The sequence below is a fragment of the Cherax quadricarinatus genome, chromosome 16 (genome assembly GCF_038502225.1).
Source record: "Cherax quadricarinatus isolate ZL_2023a chromosome 16, ASM3850222v1, whole genome shotgun sequence".
NCBI classification, from domain to species: domain Eukaryota; kingdom Metazoa; phylum Arthropoda; class Malacostraca; order Decapoda; family Parastacidae; genus Cherax; species Cherax quadricarinatus.
The window spans coordinates 25,216,933-25,239,852 of record NC_091307.1 but is presented as its reverse complement, the minus strand read 5'-3'; the positions used below and the strand labels follow the sequence as shown (position 1 = coordinate 25,239,852).

The following is a 22,920-nucleotide window of genomic DNA, read 5'->3' as shown; positions in this document are numbered from 1 at the left end:
TGTGCGAGGGGCTTGGACTTCCAGTAAGCATGCATGAGCATGTTAGATAGGAGCAAATGGAGATAAATGGTTTTTTAGGACTTTACGTGCTGTTGGAGTGTAAGCAAGGTAACAATTACGAAGGGATTCAGAGAAACTGGCAGGCCGGACTCGATTCCTGAAGATGGGAAGTACAGTAGCGGCACTTTGAAGGAGAGGTGTTAATGTTGCAGTTTTATAACTGTAGTGTAAGTATGCCTCTGGCAAGTCAGTGATGATGAAAGTTTTTCTCTTTCGGGCCACCCTGCCTTGGTGAGAAACGGCCAGTGTGTTAATAAAAAAAAAAAGTTGGAAATTAATATAATATTAATTCATATGAAATCTTAAGAAGGGTTGGAGGGAGGGTGAAGGTGTCTTGGATATGGGTTTCAGAATCTAGCAGATGTATGTGAGCTTGTTAGGTGGGGGTGTGATTGGAGACAAGTGGTTTTTGGACTTGACGTACTGTTGGAGTGTGAGCAGGGTAACATTTCTGAAGGTTTTTAGGGAACTCGGTTGGCCAGGCTTGACTTCATGACATGGAAAGTACAGTGCAGTGCCTGTACTTTGTGGAGAAAGGAATGGTGCAGTTTAGATGGTCATATCAACTGATTGTTTTTTTCAACACTGGCCATCTCCCACTGAGGGAGGATGACCCAAAAAAGAAGAAACACTTTCACCATTCACTTCATCACTGTCTTGGCAGAGGTGCACTGATACTACAGTTAAAAACTGCAAATATCCCCCACCCTTCCTTCAGAGTGCAGGCACTGTACTTCCCACCTCTAGGATTCAAAGTCTGGCAAACCAGTTTCCCAGGATCCTTTCATGAATGTTACCCTGAATTTTAATGTCTTCACTAATATGGTAGGTATGATAACTGAAAATTTATGTATTGATCATTCTTACATAGAGTATGTTGAATGAAAGCAAAGCGAAGCAAAGCAGAATGCTTCAAAAATATAAATTATATTGTGTTAAATTATTTAATGTAAATGGGCTTGTTCGTTCAATGATGATACAGTACAGTATGTACTTCAGTGTTTGGGTTTACAGTATTTTTGTCAGTCCCGTAAGCAGAATACAAGAGTTCATTACTATTATTTACTTATGTTTATTTTAATTGTTGAAAGTTCTGCAAACCTTTGCTCATGCAAATATGTTGTCAGGCAAGTGTTCAAAAAATTCATTCATTCATTCACTAGTTTTTCCTACTGATTAACCCCTCCCCCCCCATTCTCCCGATGCTCTATGACACAGGACCAGTGCTCCCCCATAAATATAATAATAATCATTTAACTTTAGTTTCAAGGTTTTATTAGACTGATGAATTGTAAATAAGCTTTGTTGACGAAAGTTTCAGTACAGACAACAAAAATCTAATGGACTGAGAAAAAGTTGTATTTTTTCTGTTCCTCTAAGTTTCTTAAAAATACAAACACTATTTAGGTTAGGTTAGGTAAGGTTCGTCAGGAAACAGGACAAGTGTTTCCTGACGCGGGTCTTAGTCAGATGATGACCCGCCTTTGGAGCTTTGGTCATCTGACCGAGGCCTTCCGCTGGCTTACTGGTCTACCCCTTTAAAAATAATATAATTATATATTGTAAAGAAAAAAACTAGTAATTGCTATAATTTTCTAATGGTTGATACTGATTTATTTCATTGCATAGAAGTAAGTTTGCATTAAGGGAGGGAAATCTGTATTTACAAGTATTTTCTGTTACGGTTTATTAAAAGATGTGTTCAGGGGTGTTATACTTCATGAAATATGGGTGGAGCAGCCTAGATTGTTCAACTAGGAGGGACTATGTCACATGATATATCAAGATATTTGAAGGCCTAAAATGACATAAAATACATATATGCCATGCTCAGAATTACATTAGAACATATACAGTACATGCATCATCAAATCAAATCAAAGTTCATTCTCTATAAGGATTACAATGCAGGGTTTACAGATTTTGGTTATTGTGTGGTTTACATGTAGTAAAATAATAATTACAGAGGGGGCCACTAGAACACCTAGCATGGCTAGGCATTTTGGGCAAACTTAGATTAATTCTTAACCCTAAATTATACCAAATTGTGGAGTAAGTTGCTATAATCATGTCTAAATCTAAATACAGCATATGTAATCCATGCATTTACATGGTCTTCTATAAATATTTCCTATGCCAAAAATGTTAGAAGGGCATCATTTCTGAAAATATATCCAGAATTTTTTAATTAAACATCTTTGTCTTTATGTTTGGTTAAACTGTATTGGTACTTAAACATCATAAATCTAAATTACCTGTAATAGTGATGAATTTTAAGCCATGACTGTCATTCAGAGATGCTAGTGTACTTCATACTTCAACTTCAAAAAATATGGACTAGGTTCTGTATGTATAAAAAAAAAAATTGCTCTGCACCTGTCATAACTTGCTTAAATAATCTTGAATTTGGTGTTTTTTAATGATTCTTGTCAAAGGGAAGGGAATGCCTTGATGCTGCTGAATGACTTGAACCCTGGAAATAATGCTACCCTCTTCCTCAGATCAAACCTGATTACCATACCCTTTCCTTTCTACAGAAGCTATGTGACCTTTATGGGTTTACGTTGCCATTGATAAAAATAATACAGCAATAATAATGGTGATAATTTTTACAGATTTGTTATATTCATCAGTCTTGCTTGTTCTTAGTAACCATTGTTTACAGTATGTATAAAACAATTATGTCACAATTTTGAAGTTGTTCAATTAAGACACTTTGATGCTAGTAAGAGACAGCTTCATTTGTGAAAATCTACACACCAGTTCAACTATTGATTTGTATATGATTATCCTGTACGTACTTTAAAGCATTTTTATCTGTTGTTATTGTGCTGGGCAAACATTTCTTTGCATTCTAGAAATTTACCCTAACCTTTTTTCATAAAACTTTACAAATGCAGTAACTTGTTATCTACACATTATTCACAATATCTGTTTTCTCATTATTTTGAACTACAAAGCTTTTTATTTTCAAGTTTCTATAAGAAATTATTGCACTGCACTGTAACTGTCAGTTCCCTCTTATCTTAACACATTGTTATATCTATAGTGGGTGTGCAGGATTCACTCCTGACATCTACAACACCCTAATACACATGCATTAACTGTTCTCTCTAAGAGTTCTACTTTTGATTCAGACACATTATTTGACTTTTCAATGGGAACTTACCAATTGCACCAACTATACTCATACACTAACCTCCACTAACCCCTACTCCTCGTGCACTCTTATCCTCACACACCCTTACCCTTGCACACACCTTTAGCACACTCCTACCGTTGCATACCACTACCTACAATGCTGCATGATCCATACGGGTTAAGCGCATAAAGGGGTTATATTATTATTGTACTACATTATTGGTCATCTAGTGGGTTATGTAATTAGTCACTGGTATAGATGGGAGACTAGTGATTGCACCACAACAATGATGGAACATGTAGTGACTGCACCACAACAATGATGGAACATGTAGTGACTGCACCACAGCAATGATGGAACATGTAGTGACTGCACCACAACAATGATGGAATATGTAGTGACTGCACCACAGCAATGATGGGACACGTATTGACTGCACCACAACAATAATGGGACATGTAATAACTGCACCACAACAATGATGGGACATTAATAACTGCACCACAACAATGATGGGACATGTAGTGACTGCACCACGACAATGATGGGACATTAGTGACCACCAGTTCACCATCTTGTCTTGAGAGTTCTGGTTATCAGGATTATCATTTTCCTTGTGGTATTAATGGGAATATTTTGCAATCCTTGAATGTGAGGTCTACTGCCATCATTACTCCAAAGTCTTGCACATGGGACTTCAGCTTTATTGAATGATTTGAGTTTGTCCTGTGCTCCATTACAGTCTTTATTTCTTCCATTCTTCCATAACAAAACAAATGAAACTTGCCCTCTTTAAATATCATGTTGTTGCCCGAGGTCCACTGGAAGATTTGATTTATATCTTCCTGAAGAATCACAGTGTTTTTGATGGACGTCACTCTTATGGAGATACAGGTATCATCAGCAAGGGCTGTTATGGTACTGTGATTTGTGTCCTTGTCAGTGTTAGATAGTGTGAGAAGTAAGTGGAAAGAGTGTCATGCCTTGAGAAACAACTTTTCATTGTGGCACTTCTGATTTCACTCTTTACTATTACTACTCCTCCTCTGGGTTCTACTAGTTTAGGAGTTAAATATCCATCTGCTCACTTTTCCAGTTATTCCCTTTTCATGCATTTCATGTGCAATCACACCATACCTGGTGTGATTGCACATTTATATTTATCACACCATATCTGGTGTGCTTGCTGTAGTTGCATTTGTTGAATGCTTTTGTAAAATCAGTGTACACTACATCAGCATTTAGCTTGTCTTCTAGAGCATCCAGGACTGCATAATCCTGTTTCATACAGAGGTTCACTGATTATTAAAGGATAAAGCCTTACACCATGTGTTAAAACTAAAAGAAGAAATTGCCATGTTCCCAGAAAAAGGGAGAGCTAAAAATTTTATTTGAAAATAACAGACCATACAGTCACCCTAAAGTGGGCTTATCTCAGTTTTTTTTTTTTTTTTCCCCGAGATCCATGTGCTACAAGGCTGTCAGCTTCCTTACTAGCTCCATCTTTACCAACACAGAAGTGGGGCTGATGATGTATCCATGGTCTCAGAATTGATAATGTGACTTAAGGTGACTAAAGAGAAGTATTTATTTACTGATGATATCATTCGACAATTACTGTCTATGAAAGAGTCCATCTGTGGCTACTCCCTGATCTGGAACATCATGAAATGAATGCAAGGATTGTGAGAGCTTATTTTAGAGGAGGAAGGAGTCATCAAGGATGAGAATGTCACGGCAAAAGTAGAGTTCCTCTGTCTGCAGTAAGATTACAAGTTGAAACCATATTTTCAAGATTTTGACCTGGCAGCCTCTTGGTGTAAAGCCTGATGGTGAATACCAAGTTCTTCTGACAGCTTAGCTCTCAAACCCTTATCCTGATTGCTACAACCTATGTGTATGAGCATGGCTTTTTTACAGTGATTGGCATTAATACCAAGGAAAGAAATATACTGAATCTTACTTCAGACCTGCAATGTGTGCTAGGTGTGATAAAGCCTCATCTCTCAAAGTTGATCAAGGAAACGTAGTATCAACCATCACGGTAATCATTTTATTTCTTGCATATGGCTTGTCATGTGTTTAACCCTTAAACTGTCCAAACGTAGATCTATGTTCATGTGCAGGGGGCTCCAAACGTAGATCTAGGTCTTTTTACATGCTTTTAAATGGGGAAAATAAAGGCTGGAGCGCTTTGCACGTGAACATAGATCTGTTTGGACAGTTTAAGGGTTAAATAAATGCAAAGGCAAAAAGACTTAATCAACTTTTTGTTCGGTAAGTGAATGTAATGTAATGTTTTAAGTAACAAATTAATTGAAATATTGTACTGTATTTTGTGAAAATTCTTGAGAAAATATGATTTTATTGTTTCACTTTTTTTTTGTCATTTAAATGGGAAGGGGATAATTAATGCTTATTGGCTAGCTCAGTGGGCAAACATGTCAAAAATGTTTAAGATCCACTGTTCTAGAAGTTACTATCCTATTCCTATGTCAATAACCTCTAATATACTTTTTGGCTGCATTGCTACCACCCCGTATAGATACTTCCTTATACAGTGGAACCTCGGTTTTCGTTTTTAATTCGTTCCAGAGAGTCTGACAAAAACCAAATTCGATGAAAACTAAAGCAATATTCCCATAAGAAATAATGTAAATCCAATTAATCCATTCCCTTGCAAGGAAGGTGAAATTGCTGGCCTAGAAAATGTAGAGAGAGCCTTCACGGTACACATAACGGAGATAAAACACCTCAATTACTGGGAGTGCTTGAAGTTCCTGAACCCATACTCACTGGAACGCAGGCTGGAGAGATACATGATTATATACACCTGGAAAATCCTAGAGGAACTAGTACCGAACTTGCACACGAAAATCACTCACAACGAAAGCAAAAGACTCGGCAGACGATGCAACATCTCCCAATGAAAAGCAGAGGTGTCACTAGCATGTTAAGAGACAATACAATAAGTGTCAGGGGCCCGAGACTGTTCAACTGCCTCCCAGGATACATAAGGGGGATTACCAATAGACCCCTGGCTGTCTTCAAGCAGGCACTGGACAAGCACCTAAAGTCGGTACCTGACCAGCCAGGCTGTGGCTCGTACATTGGATTGCGTGCATCCAGCAGTAACAGCCTGGTTGATCAGGCTTTGATTCACCATGAGGCCTGGTCACAGACCGGACCGCGGGGGCGTTGACCCCCGGAACTCTCTCCAGGTAATTCCAGACACCCAAAAATGTTAACAAAAAAAAAATACATTTTATAGAGAATATAGTTTTAAATACAGAAAACAATGAAAATAAATATGTAGCACTAATTTTAATGGATGAATGAACATTTCAATCAGTTTTACCTTTATTGAAGACTTTTGTTGGCGTATGGAAGACAGCAAGGAGGGGAGATGGAGAAGAGTTTATTGTTTGGAAGGGGAATCCCCTTCAATAAGGCCTTCAGGTATCAAGTCCCTACCTGGGGTTACTGCTTAGCGCTTCTTTTTGATTATAATAATAATAATCCCTTCTTTGTCTTTTATTGGTACTAGGACCAACTTGAGTCACTGTGCCCCTGTTGCACAAAAAAATCTGTCCAGAGAGGTCTGTTTCTGGCGTCTCTAAGATTTGCCTAAAATGGGACACGGCATTGTCATTGAACATGTTGCAGACATGGCTTGCAACTTCCCCTACATCCTGGTGAGATGGACCACATGTACGCCACTTTCATACTTTTTTACAAGTTCTCTCTTGAATTCTATTGTCTTTCCTCACCTTCTTTATCAGAGGGCTGGCACTCAGAACTTTCTTTGCCCCCATGGTGGCTTATTTTGCAGTCACAGTCAATAAACAAGCACAATAAACAATCGATTATTACGAAATGTTTCATGTGAACGCACAGGGTAATGTTCACTCGACTAGAAACAGAGAGACTGACTCAGAATGCGTGCACGGGATGCTTTGTGTGGGCGCGGGCACACTGACAGGTTTGGTACGGCAGACAAAAACCAAGGTGACGAACAAAAACTGGGACAATATTTTGACGAAAAAGTCGCTGAAAACCAATTTCGACATAAAACCAAGGTTCCACTGTAATTACATCTCACGAGATGGAGGCATTAGATAGCAGGACTGCTGTGTGACCCATGTGGGTTTGGGACTTGTTTTTTAATATAATAATACCCTGGTGCCCTCAAACAAATGTGTTCAGAGCAATCTCTTACTCACCTAAACACCCAGCTTTCTATTTGGGAACCATCCTAGTTGTGGCTTCTACTGCTTCAGTCCTTCCTTTCCACAAATTGCCTTGACACAGCTTGTTTTCCTCTGCCAGTGGACCTGATACATTTTGTTCTGTCATTGCTCCTGAGGTTTCTGGTGTCTATACATTGACCTGTCAACTCTTCATGGGTGTTTTTTTTTTTTCTTAACCCTTTGAGGGTCCGTCCCGTAGATCTACGGCTTTATGTTCAGGGTCCAAACCGTAGATCTACGTCATGAGCTCAGCTCACTCTGATAAACTGTGAGTGGTACATTTGAGCCTAGATATGAGAGAATACATCTATGTGGTATGTGTGCACCACATAAAACAGATCCTGCAGCACGCTGTGTATAATGAGAGAAAAAAACTGAAATCATGATTTTTCGATTAAAACAGCGACTTTGCAGTGTTTTTTCGTATGTTTTTTATAGTTCTATTTGTGATTTCTTGGTCTCATTTGATAGAATGGAAGACATTACAGAAATAGAGATGATTTTGATTGGTTTTCACACTGGAAATGGCTTGAAACTGAGCTCAAAGTAGCAGAAATGTTAAATTTTTGCCAATATTCAAGAGTAAACAAACGACCTCACACGTCTAATACACGCCAGCTGGTGGGTCTAATATGCATTCACAAATATGGTGATGGTATTTGTACAATTATTACAGTATTGCATAACAGTAAATCTTCTATTTTTTGGTGTGAATAAAAATTCATTATGTGAATAAAAAATCAAAATGGAATTTATTTGTAAAGCCTCAAAACATAACTAATGAACAGAGGATATGTTAGTTTAGTTCCAGGAATACCTACATTGTTTATTCTGGACCCTATTTTGAAATTGGAATATTTTGAACTTTGTGTTAAATTTGCCAAATTAACAATTTCCGATCACTTTAATTTGTAGTTGAAACAGTTGACTTGGCGATTTCTTGTGCTCACTCGATAGAATAGAAGTAATACTAGTGAAATAGCTAAGAATTTGGTTGACTGGAATGATGTAATTGGCCTAAAATGGGAGTCAAAGTCCGCAAAAACGCCGATTCGTAAATATCGCTGACACATCAAAATTCACGAGAGCATAATTTCGTCAATTTTCCATCAAATTTCGTACTTTTTGTTTTATTACCTTCACAAAAAGATTCTCTACCATTTCATAAGAAAAAATAAAAATTTTTTTTTTTTTAAATTCTTGGACACTGGGGCACCACTTCAGATTTGGGCCTTGGACCCTGAAGGGGTTAAGTTTGTGTCATCCAATGAAGTTTAAGATGATAGAGGAGAAGGGGTAGGGAGTCCTTCTAGGAAGGGTTGGAGGGAGGATGTGAATTAGGTCTTAAGTGGTAGGGAGTTTTGAGTATCCAGCAGGTGTGCATGAGGGTTAGATCAGAACGAATAGAAGTGAGTGGTTTTTAGGATTTGACATGCTGTTGGAGTATAATACAGCCTCTCCTCACTTAGTGATGTACTCGTTTACTGATGCCTTGGACTTACGACAGGCTCTCTGTCCAGTATTCATACCTAAATAATGTATATTAGAGCTGAGTTCCTCTATTCTGTTTATTTCAGTATACAGTACACTACTGTATAAACATTTAAAAATATACCAGAAATGTTATAAATGGTGCAAAGGTGACATTAAAACAATATCAAAGATGGTCGACACAAACTCACTACCATTATAGTACGTATGCTCCTCACTTAGCGACGAATTCATTTAATGATGTGGTCTTAGGAACAGAACTCCGTCGTCAATTGAGGAGAGGCTGTAATAATAATAATCTTTATTTCTACAAGTACATGTACAAGGTATACAGGTTTAACTGACATCAATGACATACTACTATATAGAAAGCCCTTTGTTATGCAGAGCATTTTGGGCAAATTAGGTCAGTTTTGTCCCCAGGATGCGACCCACATCAGTTGACTAACATTCAGGTACTCATTTTACTGATAGATGAACATTGGACAGCAGGTATCTTAAGGAAACACTTCCTAATGTTTCCAACCATACTGGGGATCAACCCCCTGGACAGCATGTGGGCCGAGTGTGCTAGCAGTCAAGCTACAGGATGAGCAAAATAGTGTTTATAAAAGAATTTAGGTGGAAGTACAGTGCCTGAAGAAAGGATGGAGATGTTACAGTTCATACAGTAATTAAAATTGTGATGTTCGTGCATTTTTAGTAAGACGGCCATTGATTGAATTATGGTTAATGTTTCCTGGGCCAGTGTGATAAAAAATAAAATAACTGGTGAGAGCTTCAGCTGTTGATTTTGTAGGTTCTCCTTGTATCTTCATTATATGTCTTTTGGAAGTCAAGACTCTGTTTTTGGCTGTGTCCCTGCAACATATGTATTCTTGTATAATGTAAGTGTTGATGAATTATACAGTATCATTTTCTCACTTCTCTCTACTTGCCTGCTTGAGTCTCTATTCCATGGGTCCTGGGAAAATATTCTTATAAACCCATAACTTCTTGGTCCAACGGTTGTGCTTGAGCTATTCTGCTATTGCTTGCTGCATGAGATTGTTACAGGTATAATAAAATGTACTGCTGATCACTATCTAGAGTTCAAGAAAGCAAGGAAACATTCACATCACATTATATGTACACCTAAATGTACTTCTTGAAATACTTGTTTGCTACTAGCCCCACTTCTGGGCTCAAGCTTCTGACCAAGCTTCTGTCCTTAGTATCGATGGTGTGAAAATAGGTGACATTGTTGACTTGGTAGTAACTACTGAGTGTCATGGTGAGATGGAGATGGAAGTATTGGAGAGAGAGAATTTTTCTTTTGTCATTGTTAAATGTTGACACTGAAATGGAGGCAAGAATTTTATGCACGGGGTATGGAGAAATAAGCTTTGTTAGGAGGAAGAGTAAAAAAATGAGCATGGGAAAAGGTTGGTGAGGCTGTACAATAAGCAGGTTAAAAAGGGAACAAAAAAACAAGAAGACTAAATGTTGAAATCAGGGGTTGCAGGGGGGGATATGCTGCATATTTGTTTTAATATATGAAAGATGGGAAGATAGCTTAGAACTGGCAAAGAATATGTATACAGTGGAACCTTGGTTTTCGTCATTAATTCATTCCAGAAAGTCTGACGTAAACCAAATTCGACAAAAACTGAAGCAGTATTTCCCATAAATAATGTAAATCCAATTAATCCGTTCCAGACACCCAAAGTACGTATTAACAAAAAAATACATTTTATAGAGAAAACTATAATTTTACATACAGAAAACAATGAGAAATAAATATAAAGGACTAATGATATAGATAAATGAACATTTAACATCACTTTTACCTTTATTGAAGACTCTTGTTGGCATATGGAAGATGGCGAGCAGGGGAGAGGGAGGAGAGGTTATCTCTACTACCATCACTACCACCCTCTACAACCATCACTACCACAATCACTACCACCCTCTACCACCATCACAATCACCCTCTCCCACCATCACTACCACCCTCTACCACCACCACTACCACCAACGAGAAACAAATCCAGACTGACTCAGAGCACGTGGGATGTTTAGTGTGGGTGCAAGCGGAGACGTTTGGCACGGCAGACTACTGTCAACTCGACAAAAACCTAGGTGATGAACAAAAGCTGGGACAAAATTTTGACGAAAAAAGTCGTCAAAAACTGAATTAAACAAAAACTAGGGCAAATAAAAATCGAGGTTCCACTGTAGCTCCTTTGTATAAGGAGTCATCATGAGAGAATATGAGAACTACTGGGAATGAGTGTTGACAGTATGTATAGTACATATACTGTGCAAAGTAAATTACATAGCATAAGATTTCAAATCAACAGGGGGAAACTTTGGAAATGAAGGGTCTGTGGGAATTGTGTGTTAAAGAATATAAGTGCCAAGTATGGTACAGTGGAACCTCAGTTTTCATAATTAATTCATTCCAGAAAGTCTGACAAAAATCAAATTGTACTAAAACTGAAGCAATATTTCCCATAAGAAATAATGTAAATTCAATTAATCCGTTCCAGACACCCAAAAATACTGACAAAAAATACATTTTATAAAGAATAACTATAGTTTTACATACAGAAAACAATGAGAAATAAATATAAATGACTAATGAAAGGGATAAATGAACATTTAACATCACTTTTACCTGTATTGAAGACTCTTGTTGGTGTATGGAAGACAGCAGGGAGGGGAGAGGGAGGAAGAGAGGTTATTGTTTGGAAGGGGAATCCCCCTCCATAAGGACTTCAGGTATCAAGGCCCTATCTGGGGTTACTTCCCTGCTTTGTTTATTATTGGCACTAGGACCAGCTTGAGAGTCACTGGACCCCTGTCGCACAAAAAAATCTGTCGAGAGAGGTCTGTTTCTGGCGTCTCTTTGAGATTTGCCTAAAATGGGACAAGGCATTGTCATTGAACATGTTGCAGACACAGCTTGCAACAGCTTTGTTAGGATGATATTTCTCCACGAAATTTTGCAACTCATTCCACTTTGCATTCAACGAGAAACAAAGCTAGACTGAGTCAGAACACGTGGGATGCTTTGTGTGGGGACGGGCAGGCGGACATGTTTGGTACGGCAGAGCATTGTCAACTCTACGAAAAACAAGCGGATGTACAAAAACTGGGACAAAATTTCAACAAAAAAGTCATCAAAAACTGAATCCTACGAAAACCAGGGCATACAAAAACCAAGGTTCCTATGTACTTTGATATTAATTAAGGTGATATTTTATATATGGATGTTGAAATGGTGTATGATAGGGTGATTAGGGCATCAATGTGGCTGGTGATGCCAATGTATGGAATAGACAGTAAAGCTGTTAAGGATTTTTATGAGAGTGAGGCTTGGACTAGGATATGTAAGAGAGAAGAGAAATATCCTCCAGTAAAAGTAAGACGTAGACTAGGATTTGTGATGTTACCATGGTCATTTATTTTATTGATAGATGAAGATGTAAAGAAGTGAATGCTAGAGTACTAGAGAAAAGTTGAGCACTAAAGTTAATGAAGCCAATATACATTAGGAAGTGTAACAGTGGCATTGTGTTGATGGCATATTACTTTTATGAGATTCAGAAGAAAGTTGGAGTTCAGAATGGTGAGCAAAAGGAATGGAAAAAAGAAACAAAGTGGCATGAGTAAGAAGTTGAACTAGTGGAAGATTGGATATCAGATTGGTAGGAAGACATGGAGGAAGTGAGTATACAATACATATGGATATTTGAGAGGGAATATGTCAGCAGATGTGCCAAAAAAGATAAGATGAATCACAGAATAGACTTGAGAAAGAATGTGGAAAGAGACACATTGTAATTGAATAAAATAGGAGAGTGTATCAGAGAGCATAGCACTGCCAATGTTTTTGCATTGGTGTGAGGTATGAGGCCTTTTGAATGCAGCAGTGAGGAAGCTGAAGTCAGTGAAGATGTCTTGTCTGTACAGTAGTAGTGTGTATATTATACACATAACATTAAGTAATATAAAGAATAAAAAAGGCACAATACCATGACTAGAGCAACACATAAATAACAAGCACATAGAATACTTACGTCAATGTTTTGGCTCAACTTGGAAAATTTATGGTCTAGTTAATGGCTCAAGTCGGACCAATACATCGTCATAAGTTTCCAACTCTTATGTGCAGGTTATTTGCATATTAAGTACTATTGTATAAGTGATACTGTACAATCTTATGGCAAAAAATATAGAAGTGTATATTTTCTGGTAATTCATTTTGATAAACTAAAATGATTATTCTATTTTTCAGGTAATCATGTTGAAGGTCTGAGGTCACTTAGAGGAGGGTAGCAGCAACTCATGCCAGCAACTTGCTTGGTAGCAGAAAGTGCAGGAGGCAACATGGAACACATTGTAACGTCTGGAGTAACAGGTGCAACACATGTAACAGGTGTAGGCACCGTGCCTGGCGTAACTGGAGTTACAAATGTGACTGGAGTGCAGACTCTTAATGCTGTGAGTGGTGTAGCTAGTGTTGGCTCTGTAACAGGGGTAGCAGGGGTAACAGGTGTAGCCTGGTATAATTACAGTCCCGACACAGTTGGTCAGCTTATAACTACAAGTGGCCCTGCAGTACAAGTGGAGCTAGGCAGTCCTGATATTGCACGGCAGTTCAATCAGCAAGTTCAGGCTCAGTATGGTAATCTTCAGGTTCAAGTTCAAGCTGTGGCAACTCAACCACCAGTTGCAAAACCCCCACCTGCAGTTACTCCCGATCCACTCATGATTGTCAAACAATCCAAGCCGAGAGTACGCCAAAGTGGAGGAGAACGTGTGCCCTGTCCTGAATGTGGTAAGACAGTATCATGTAATGCAACTCTCCGGGATCACATACGTACTCATACAGGAGAAAGACCTTTTGTGTGTGGTGAATGTGGTCTAGCTTTTGCACAACGTTCCAATTTGCGCATGCACAAGCGACTTCACACAGGAGAACGCCCTTATATGTGTGGTATATGTGGTAAAACTTTTGCACGCTCTTCTCATTTACCAGCTCACATGAGAACTCATACTGGCGAGAAACCATATGTTTGCCAAGAATGTAACCATGCCTTCATTACTGCGCAGCAACTAAAGAATCACTTTAGAGTTCACACGGGTGAAAAGCCCTGGAAGTGTGATCTATGTGATGCAGCTTTCACACATTCATCATCATTATCAACGCACAAGAAAAAGCACACTGGTCAAAAGCCTTACCAGTGTGAGAAATGTAACAAAGCTTTCTTCTTTAGCTCAGCATTAGATAAGCACATGAAAGTGCACTCTAAAGCACGTCCATTTAAGTGTGATTCTTGTGAAAAGGCTTTCAAATATAAGGAGAGTTTGACTGTGCACAAAGAGAAATATTGTGGCAAAGAAGTGTCAAAGAAACCACGTGCTCCTCGCCGCCCTGATGCTAAGAAGCCGGGCCCGAAACCTGGCAGTGGCCGTAAGTATGTACAGAAAAGAAAAGGCAGACCCCGTGGAAGGCCTCGGAAACGAGGTCGTTGGGGTAAACGGGGAAGACCTAGGAAATATATTAAAGAGGAAGATTATGAGGATGAAGAGGATTTCGACGCTGAGCTTGAGGCAGAAGAGGGTGCTGTTTTAGCTTTGGGTGAAGAGGAGGATGACAATACAGTTTATATTCCAGAAGCTAACCTAGACCCATTAAAAATTGAAAAAATTGAAAAAATTGATGAAAAGCTTGCAGTTGATGATGATTACCCACATGAGTTACAACATCATCAGGAATTACACCACCACCATCACTTACAACATGAGCACCTGCATCATGCTACACATGAAATTCACATTGAGGATGCTACAGCATTGACTATTGTTTCTCAAGAAGAAGCTGAACAGCAAGCAGCAGCTGTGGAAGCAGCAGGTGGTGTCCAGTTAGTTACATTACACTCTGATGTTCCAATCCAGATAGTTTCACACGATCCTCAAGCCCAGGTTACTCACCAGTTAATCACTCGAGATGGTGTGCAGATGTGGTATCCTCGACAGTATCAGTGAATCAGCAGTTGCCAAGTAGTGTATCTACTTAATGTTTGTGCTAAGTATCCATGATTAGTATAGATATCATGACTCGCAAAATGCATCAGTTGATGTGTAAAAATTATTATATTTTGGTTCCAAGTTAAAAATTTAATTTTAATATGTATATATAATTAACAAGAAAATTCATAGAAATGTTTAATATCCAGTTTGGTGCCTGTTAACAGTAATTAACATAATAAAGTTTTTAAAAAATATTGATTATTATGGAGGTTAATTTTCAGTACAATTGGGAATTCGTCATATTTAAAGTTATAGAGTCCTAATAAGAGGGGTTCAAATTTGACTTACATAATTGTCACAACAGAACAATTTCTGGCATTTATTCTCACATACATTAAAATTCTACTATAATCCTTTTCATGTACATTTTGTGTATTGTAAGTTGCATGTACTGAAATAAGAATGACAGTTTCAGCTTTGGTGCTCAGAACCTTTTCTATAGCTGAATCGTTTATTTTAGATATTAATACAGTATTGAGTTTTTAACATGCCTTAAGGCACATGTAAACGTATGTATAAAGTTTTATCATGGCATTAGCATCATGGATTATGCATGGGAAGCTTTGATGGTAATAGCTCTTTGGTAATTTTGGAGAACAGCAGGAATTTAAAATAACAGTTTATTTCATGACATCATTGATGAGTAGGATTGCAATGTTGTTGTTGGTGATGCAAGTGTGTCTGAATTTGTGTTAACACAATAGTTAGAATTTGTTATGTATATGCTTGGACTTCCAGCAAGCATGCATAAGCGTGTTAGATAGGAGCGAGTGGAGACAAATGGTTTTTATGACTTGATGTGCTGTTGGAGTGCGAGCAAGGTAACATTTATTATGGCATTCAGGGAAATTGACAAGCCAGACTTGAGTCCTAGAGGTGGGAAGTATAGTGCCTGCACTCTGAAGGAAGGGGTGTTGATAAGTGGCAGTTTTAAAATTGTAGTGTAGACATGCCTGTGGCAAGATAGTGATTGAGTGAATGATAATGAAAGTGATTCTTCTTTTTTGGGTCACCCTGCCTTGGTGGCAAACAGCCTATATGTTAATAAGTATTAAAATATATATTTTTTTAGCACTGGCCATCTCCCACTAAGGTAGGGCGACCCAAAAATGAAACACTTTCAGTATCATTCATACTATCACTGAATTGTCAGAGAGGCACATAGGTACAACAGTTCAGGTGTCCCTCCAAACAGCAAATATTCTCACCCCTCCTTTAAAGTGCAAGCACTGTACTTCCCACCTCCAGGACTCAAGTCCAGCTAACTGGTTTCCCTGAATCTTTTCATAAATGTTACCTTGCTCATACTCCAACAGCATGTCAAGCCATAAAAATCACTCCTGTTTAACACACTCAGACACACTTGCTGGATATCTCAGCCCCTCAAACAGAAAAATCTTTTCTTCCTCCCTTCGATCTTTCCTAGGATGACCCTTACCCTGCAGTCCCTCCACTACAGATTTATACATCCTCCAGTCTATCCTCTTTTGTTCCACCCTGTGTCGGTGGGAGACAGCCAGTGTGTGTACACACACACACACACACACACACACACACACACACATATAAGCAGTACATAAGCAGAGGTATGATAAAGCTCACGGTTCTGGGAGAGTGACCTGGTAGTGAACGGTGAAGAGGCGGGGCCAGGAGCTAGGACTCGACCCCCGCAACCTCAACTAGGTGAGTACAACTAGGTGAGTACACACATACACACACACACATCCTACGAAGAAAGCTTGAGGGAAATCGGACTGACGACATTGGAGGACAGGAGGGTCAGGGGAGACATGATAACGACATATAAAATACTGCGTGGAATAGATAAGGTAGACAGAGACAGGTTGTTCCAGAGAGGGGACACAGAAACAAGGGGTCACAATTGGAAGCTGAAGACTCAGACGAGTCAGAGGGATGTTAGGAAGTATTTCTTCAGTCATAGAGTCGTCAGGAAGTGGAATAGCCTAGCAAGTGATGTAGTGGAGGCAGGAACCACACATAGCTTTAAGACAAGGTATGACAACGCTCAGGAAGCAGAGAGAGAGAGGACCTAGTAGCGATCAGTGAAGAGGCGGGGCCAGGAGCTGAGTCTTGACCCCTGCAACCACAATTAGGTGAGTACACACACACACACACACACACACACACACAGAGCCAGCATCTCCTCACTTAGTGACGTACTCAGACTTGCTACGGGCTCTTTGACCAGAATGCATAACTAAATAATGTATATTAGAGCTAATTTCCTCTATTCTGTTTATTACAATATACAGTAAACTACTGTATAAACATTTAAAAATATACCAGAAATGTTATAAATGGTGCAAAGGTGCCATTAAAACAATATCAAGGATGGTTGACACAAACCCACTACCATTGTAGTATGCTCCTCACTTAACGATGAATTCGTTTAATGACGTGGTCTTAGGGATGGAACTCTGTCGTTAAGTGAGGAGAGGATATATGTACACGTACACACACACACACACACACACACACACACACACACACACACACACACACACACACACACACACACACACACACACACACACACACACACACTCACACTCATACACACACTCATACACACACACCTACACACACACACCTACACACACACCTACACACACACACCTACACACACACACACACACACCTACACACACACACACACCTACACACACACACACACACACCTACACACACACACACACCTACACACACACACACACACACCTACACACACACACACACACCTACACACACAACAGGCCTAGTGTCTAATCGACATGTGCCTTGGACAAAATGGTAACTAACTAACTAACACACACACACACACACACACACAACCACACACACACAACCACACACACACAACCACACACACACATGCATGCATGCACATACATATACATCTCATGAAGAAGTGAAAAAGAATCCTTCCATAAGCCATGCATATTGTAAAAGGAGACTAAAATCCTGGGAACAAGGGGCTAGTAACTTGTTTTCTTGTATAAATTACTAAATGTAGAAAGAAGAAAAACTTTATGAAATTGTTCATTCTTTTCTGGGTCAACCTGCCTAGGTGGGAGATGGCTGGTGTGTTAAAAAATATATACAGGTACATATATACATGCAATCATATATACACATATGCACACACACACACACATACATATATGCATACACATACATGCACACATATGAACATGCACACACATATGCACACATGTGCACACACATGCATACACACAGGCACACACACACATGCACACACACATGCACACATGCATGTACACACATACATGTGCATATACATGCACACACATATGTACACATGCACAAATGTGCATACACATGCACACACACATGTACACACATGTGCATACACATGCACATACACATGTGCATGCGCACACACACACACACACACACACACACACACACACACAAAGACAGGATGTTCCAGAGATGGGACACAGCAACAAAGGGACACAGTTGGAAGTTGAAGACACAGATGAATCACACGGATGTTAGGAAGTATTTCTTCAGCCACAGAGTAGTCAGCAAGTGGAATAGTTTGGGAAGCGATGTAGTGGAGGCAGGATCCATACATAGCTTTAAGCAGAGGTATGATAAAGCTCACGGTTCAGGGAGAGTGACCTAGTAGCGATCAGTGAAGAGGCGGGGCCAGGAGCATGGACTCGACCCCTGCAACCTCAACTAGGTGAGTACACACACACACACATTCTGGGAAGTGATGTAGTGGAGGCAGGATCCATACATAGGTTTAAGAAGAGGTGTGATGAAAGGTCATGGAGCAGGAAGAGCAACCTAGTAGCAACCAGTGCAGAGGCAGGGCCAGGAGCTATGACTCGACACCTGCAACCACAACTAGGTGAGTACATATACACATGCGCACATACATACATGCACGTGCACACACACACACACACACACACACGCACACAGAATAGTGATTTATAGAGATGAGTGTTCAGTTGGAATGTGTTACAACAGTATGTTATATTAGAGTATTTTTGTAATGCTGTACTTTTAAGGCTTGTTTTCTTTAGGGCCCTAGAAGGAGGTTCCTTGATACAGTGACTCCCTCTTGATCAAAGGAAGTGGACCCAATCTCCCTGTCCTTAAATCAGACCTGATTACCTTCTATTCCACCAGGCATTGCATGAGTGTATACACTGTGTGAGTGTATGCACTGTATGATTGTATGCACTTTTATGAGTGTATGCACTGTATATTTGTATGCACTTTATGAGTGTATGCACTGTATGATTGCACTTTATGAGTGTATGCACTGTATGATTGTATGCACTTTATGAGTGTATGCACTGTATGATTGTATGCACTTTATGAGTGTATGCACTGTATGAGTGTATGCACTTTATGAGTGTATGCACTGTATGAGTGTATGCACTGTATGATTGTATGCACTTTATGAGTGTATGCACTGTATGAGTGTATGCACTGTATGATTGTATGCACTTTATGAGTGTATGCACTGTATGAGTGTATGCACTTTATGAGTGTATGCACTGTATGAGTGTATGCACTGTATGATTGTATGCACTTTATGAGTGTATGCACTATGAGTGTATGCACTTTGAGTGTATGCACTGTATGAGTGTATGCACTGTATGATTGTATGCACTTTATGAGTGTATGCACTATATGAGTGTAATTTAATGTATAGGAAAACTAATAGAACTATTTGATTTGTCTAGGAAAATTATAATAATAATTCTTAAAGAAATTATTAAACAATTCTCTGTAAGAATTTAAGTTTCTTTGAGGTTAACATAATCAGTCATGCTTGAATCTCTAACATTATATGCAAAAGAAGTCATATGAAAGTGTTCATGAAGTCATATGAGAGTGTTCTTAAGAGTGAGATGATATACTGAGCTTGTCTCCAGATTATTGGTAAAGCTGTGAGCTATTATTTATAGGCTATATTTATAGACTATTCCAGAAATATTTGCTTAGGACCATGTTCATAAGAATCATTGTATGTATCATGACATGTAATTATAAATTACAATAAAATTGTAAAAGGTATAAACAGTTTTATTTTTAATATTTTAACCCTTAAACTGTCCAAACGTAGATTTACGTTTTTTCAACATTTGAAAAATTATGGACAACAAGTGGAGAATTATCACCTTTTCAATAATGGGAAGCACTTCACGGCTTCTCTTAAGCTTTGAAGAACTGCCAGCTTCTCTACTTCTGTGCTTTGGAGTCATTATTTTGCAAAATTAACAGGTATTTCTGGGTCACAGTAAACCATGGATACTGAATCAGTGGATGCAGGGGTTCTGCTGTATATGAAAAAATAAAATATTTTGATAAGTTTGATAGCTTGATGACCTGAATGGTTTTGGCACATTTTTCATTAATGATGTATGCTAGAAAACTTAAGCCACACAATCATAGCTTGCATTTTCAGTATTATATTTCATTATTATAGGAGCGGAATTCATTTCCTTTTCATGACCCCATCTCATCTGGACATTTATTATGATATCCAAACTGCAGGTGACACTGGTGAAGCAAGGAAGGCAATTAAGCATGAAACTATGCCTATTTAAAAAATTTGAGGTAACTGAGATACTGCACAAATAATGGAGAATTATTGATTTATTGAATTCGAGGTAATGAGATAAAGATAAAGGTTTGTGCAATGAGTAATTCTCAGTGTGACAGCTAAATAAAACTTTCTAGTTTACTAAATGTGACAGCTAAATAACTTTCTAGTTTACTAAACGTGCAGACTGAAAAGTTAACAAAGAAAGGTGTTCCACTTGATAGCCTTATTAGGACAAAACGCTAATCATACTATAAAACAGTGTGTGAAGAAGGACAGCCTGGAAACAGGTGCACATTTAGTGATGGATAGTTGAACTGGTTAAGAATGTGTAATGCGGTGCATAAACAACTGCAGGGTAAAACAAACCAGCAGCACATGACAGAATACCTGAGCACTCCACTGCCACAATCAACACTAATGAAGCTGCATCAACACCCAAGATCATCCAACCTTTAACCCTTTCAGGGTCGAGAGGCCCTCTCCTAAACTTGTTCTCAGGGTTGAAAATTTTTCAGAAAAAAAAATTATTTTTTCCTATGAAAAGATAGAGAATCTTTTCCCGATCATAATGACACCAAAAGTATGAAATTTGATGGAAAACTTACAGAATTATGCTTTTGCGAAGTTAGCGGTCTCGATGATGTTTACGCATCGGCAATTTCGACAACTTTGAGCCCTATTTTGGCCAATTTCAGTGTACTAGTCGACAAAAATCATAACTATTTCGCTAGAACTCCATTTTTTCTATTTAATGAGTACAAGAAACCACCCATTTACCAATTTCAACTATCCAATAAAGTGGTCAGAAATTAGCAATTTTGCTAGTTTCACTCAAATTTCAAAAGATGCCAATTTCCAAATAGGGTCTAGAATAAACAAGACACATTTCTGGCACTAAAATGACATTTCCTCTGTTCATTAGCCACATCCCCAGGCCCCTCTTACATCTCTTGCATTCCACTTTGAATTTTTATTCCCACAAAAAATAGATTTACTGTTATGCAGACTACTGCATAAGCGTAGAAATGATATAAATAATATCAGCGCACTTGTGAAGGAATATTAGACTCGCCAGTTGATGTGTATTGGATGCATGGCGTGATTTGTTTACTTTTGAACTTTGGCAAAAATCGAACATTTCTGCTATTTTGAGCTCAATTTCAAGGTAATTTTCATTGTGAAACCAATCAAAATCATCTCAATTTCTGTAATATGTCTTCCATTTTATAAAATGAGACCAGGAAAACTAGAATACAACCATAAATACCATACGAAAATACAGTGCAAAATCCCTGTTTTAAACCAAAAACACAGTCGGAGTTTTTTTCCTCTCATTATGCACTGTGTACTGCAGGATTTTTTTATACTGTGCACACTGACCACATACACCCATTCTTTCATATGTAGGCCTACCAGCTTTCTCTCGCTAGATTTGAAGGCGCTATAATTTACGCGTACTAGTACATCACCAACCCTGGCGTGCAAGCTGTACTAGTACGACACCAACCCTAAAAGGGTTAATGGACAATGCTCCTGCTCATCCTCCAGACTCTGAAGACCAATTGTCTAAGGAATTCAGTTTTGTAGCAGTGAAATTTTTGCCTCCTAACACCACTACTCTCCTCTACCCCTTGAACCAGCAGATCATTACAAAAAAAACTGTACACCAAAGCAATACATGTATTTCAAAGGTGCTTTGACATAACCTTGGACTCTGAATTGACCCTAAGAGAGTTATGGAAGAATCACTTCAATATCTTCCACTCCATAGGCCTTATAGATAAGGCTTGGCAGAGAGTGAATTCCAGGACGATGAACTCGGCTTGGAGAAAATTGTGGCTAGATTGTGTCCAAAAGAAGGATTTTGAAGGGTTTGAGGCTGACCCTGTCATCTGCAATAGCAACAGATCACAGCTGAGGAAATTGCTTCAGAGGAGGAGGAAGAGAGATGGAAGAAGGTGCCGTCTTCAAAGATTAAAGAGATTTGTGCAATGTGGACTAAAGTGGAGGACCATCACCCTGAGAAAGCTGTTGCAATCCATGCTAGTGACTTTTACAATGACAATGCCATGTCCCATTTTAGGCAAATCTTAAAGAGATACCAGAAACAGACCTATCTGGACAGATTTTGTGCAACAGGGGTCTAGTGACTCTCAAGCTGGTCCTAGTGACAGTAAAAAACAAAGGAGGGAAGTGGCTCCAGAAAAGGACTTGGCACCTAAAGCCCTTATGGAGGGAGATTCCCCTTCCAAACAATAATCTATCTTCCTTCTCCCTGCCTT

General features: G+C 38.8%; 1 protein-coding gene across 2 annotated transcripts in view; it reads left to right on the top strand.

Annotated features, from left to right (window-relative positions):
- Positions 1-17,606, top strand: part of LOC128688888 (zinc finger protein ZFP2) — a 47,504-nt gene extending 29,898 nt beyond the window's left edge. For both annotated transcript variants that reach the window (XM_053776917.2, XM_053776915.2), the window contains one exon: positions 13,226-17,606. In XM_053776917.2, coding sequence (XP_053632892.1) covers positions 13,276-14,979 — 1,704 coding nt within the window. In that variant the 5' untranslated portion in view covers positions 13,226-13,275 and the 3' untranslated portion in view covers positions 14,980-17,606. The remainder of the gene's footprint in view (positions 1-13,225) is intronic.
- The last annotated feature ends 5,314 nt before the right edge of the window (positions 17,607-22,920 follow it).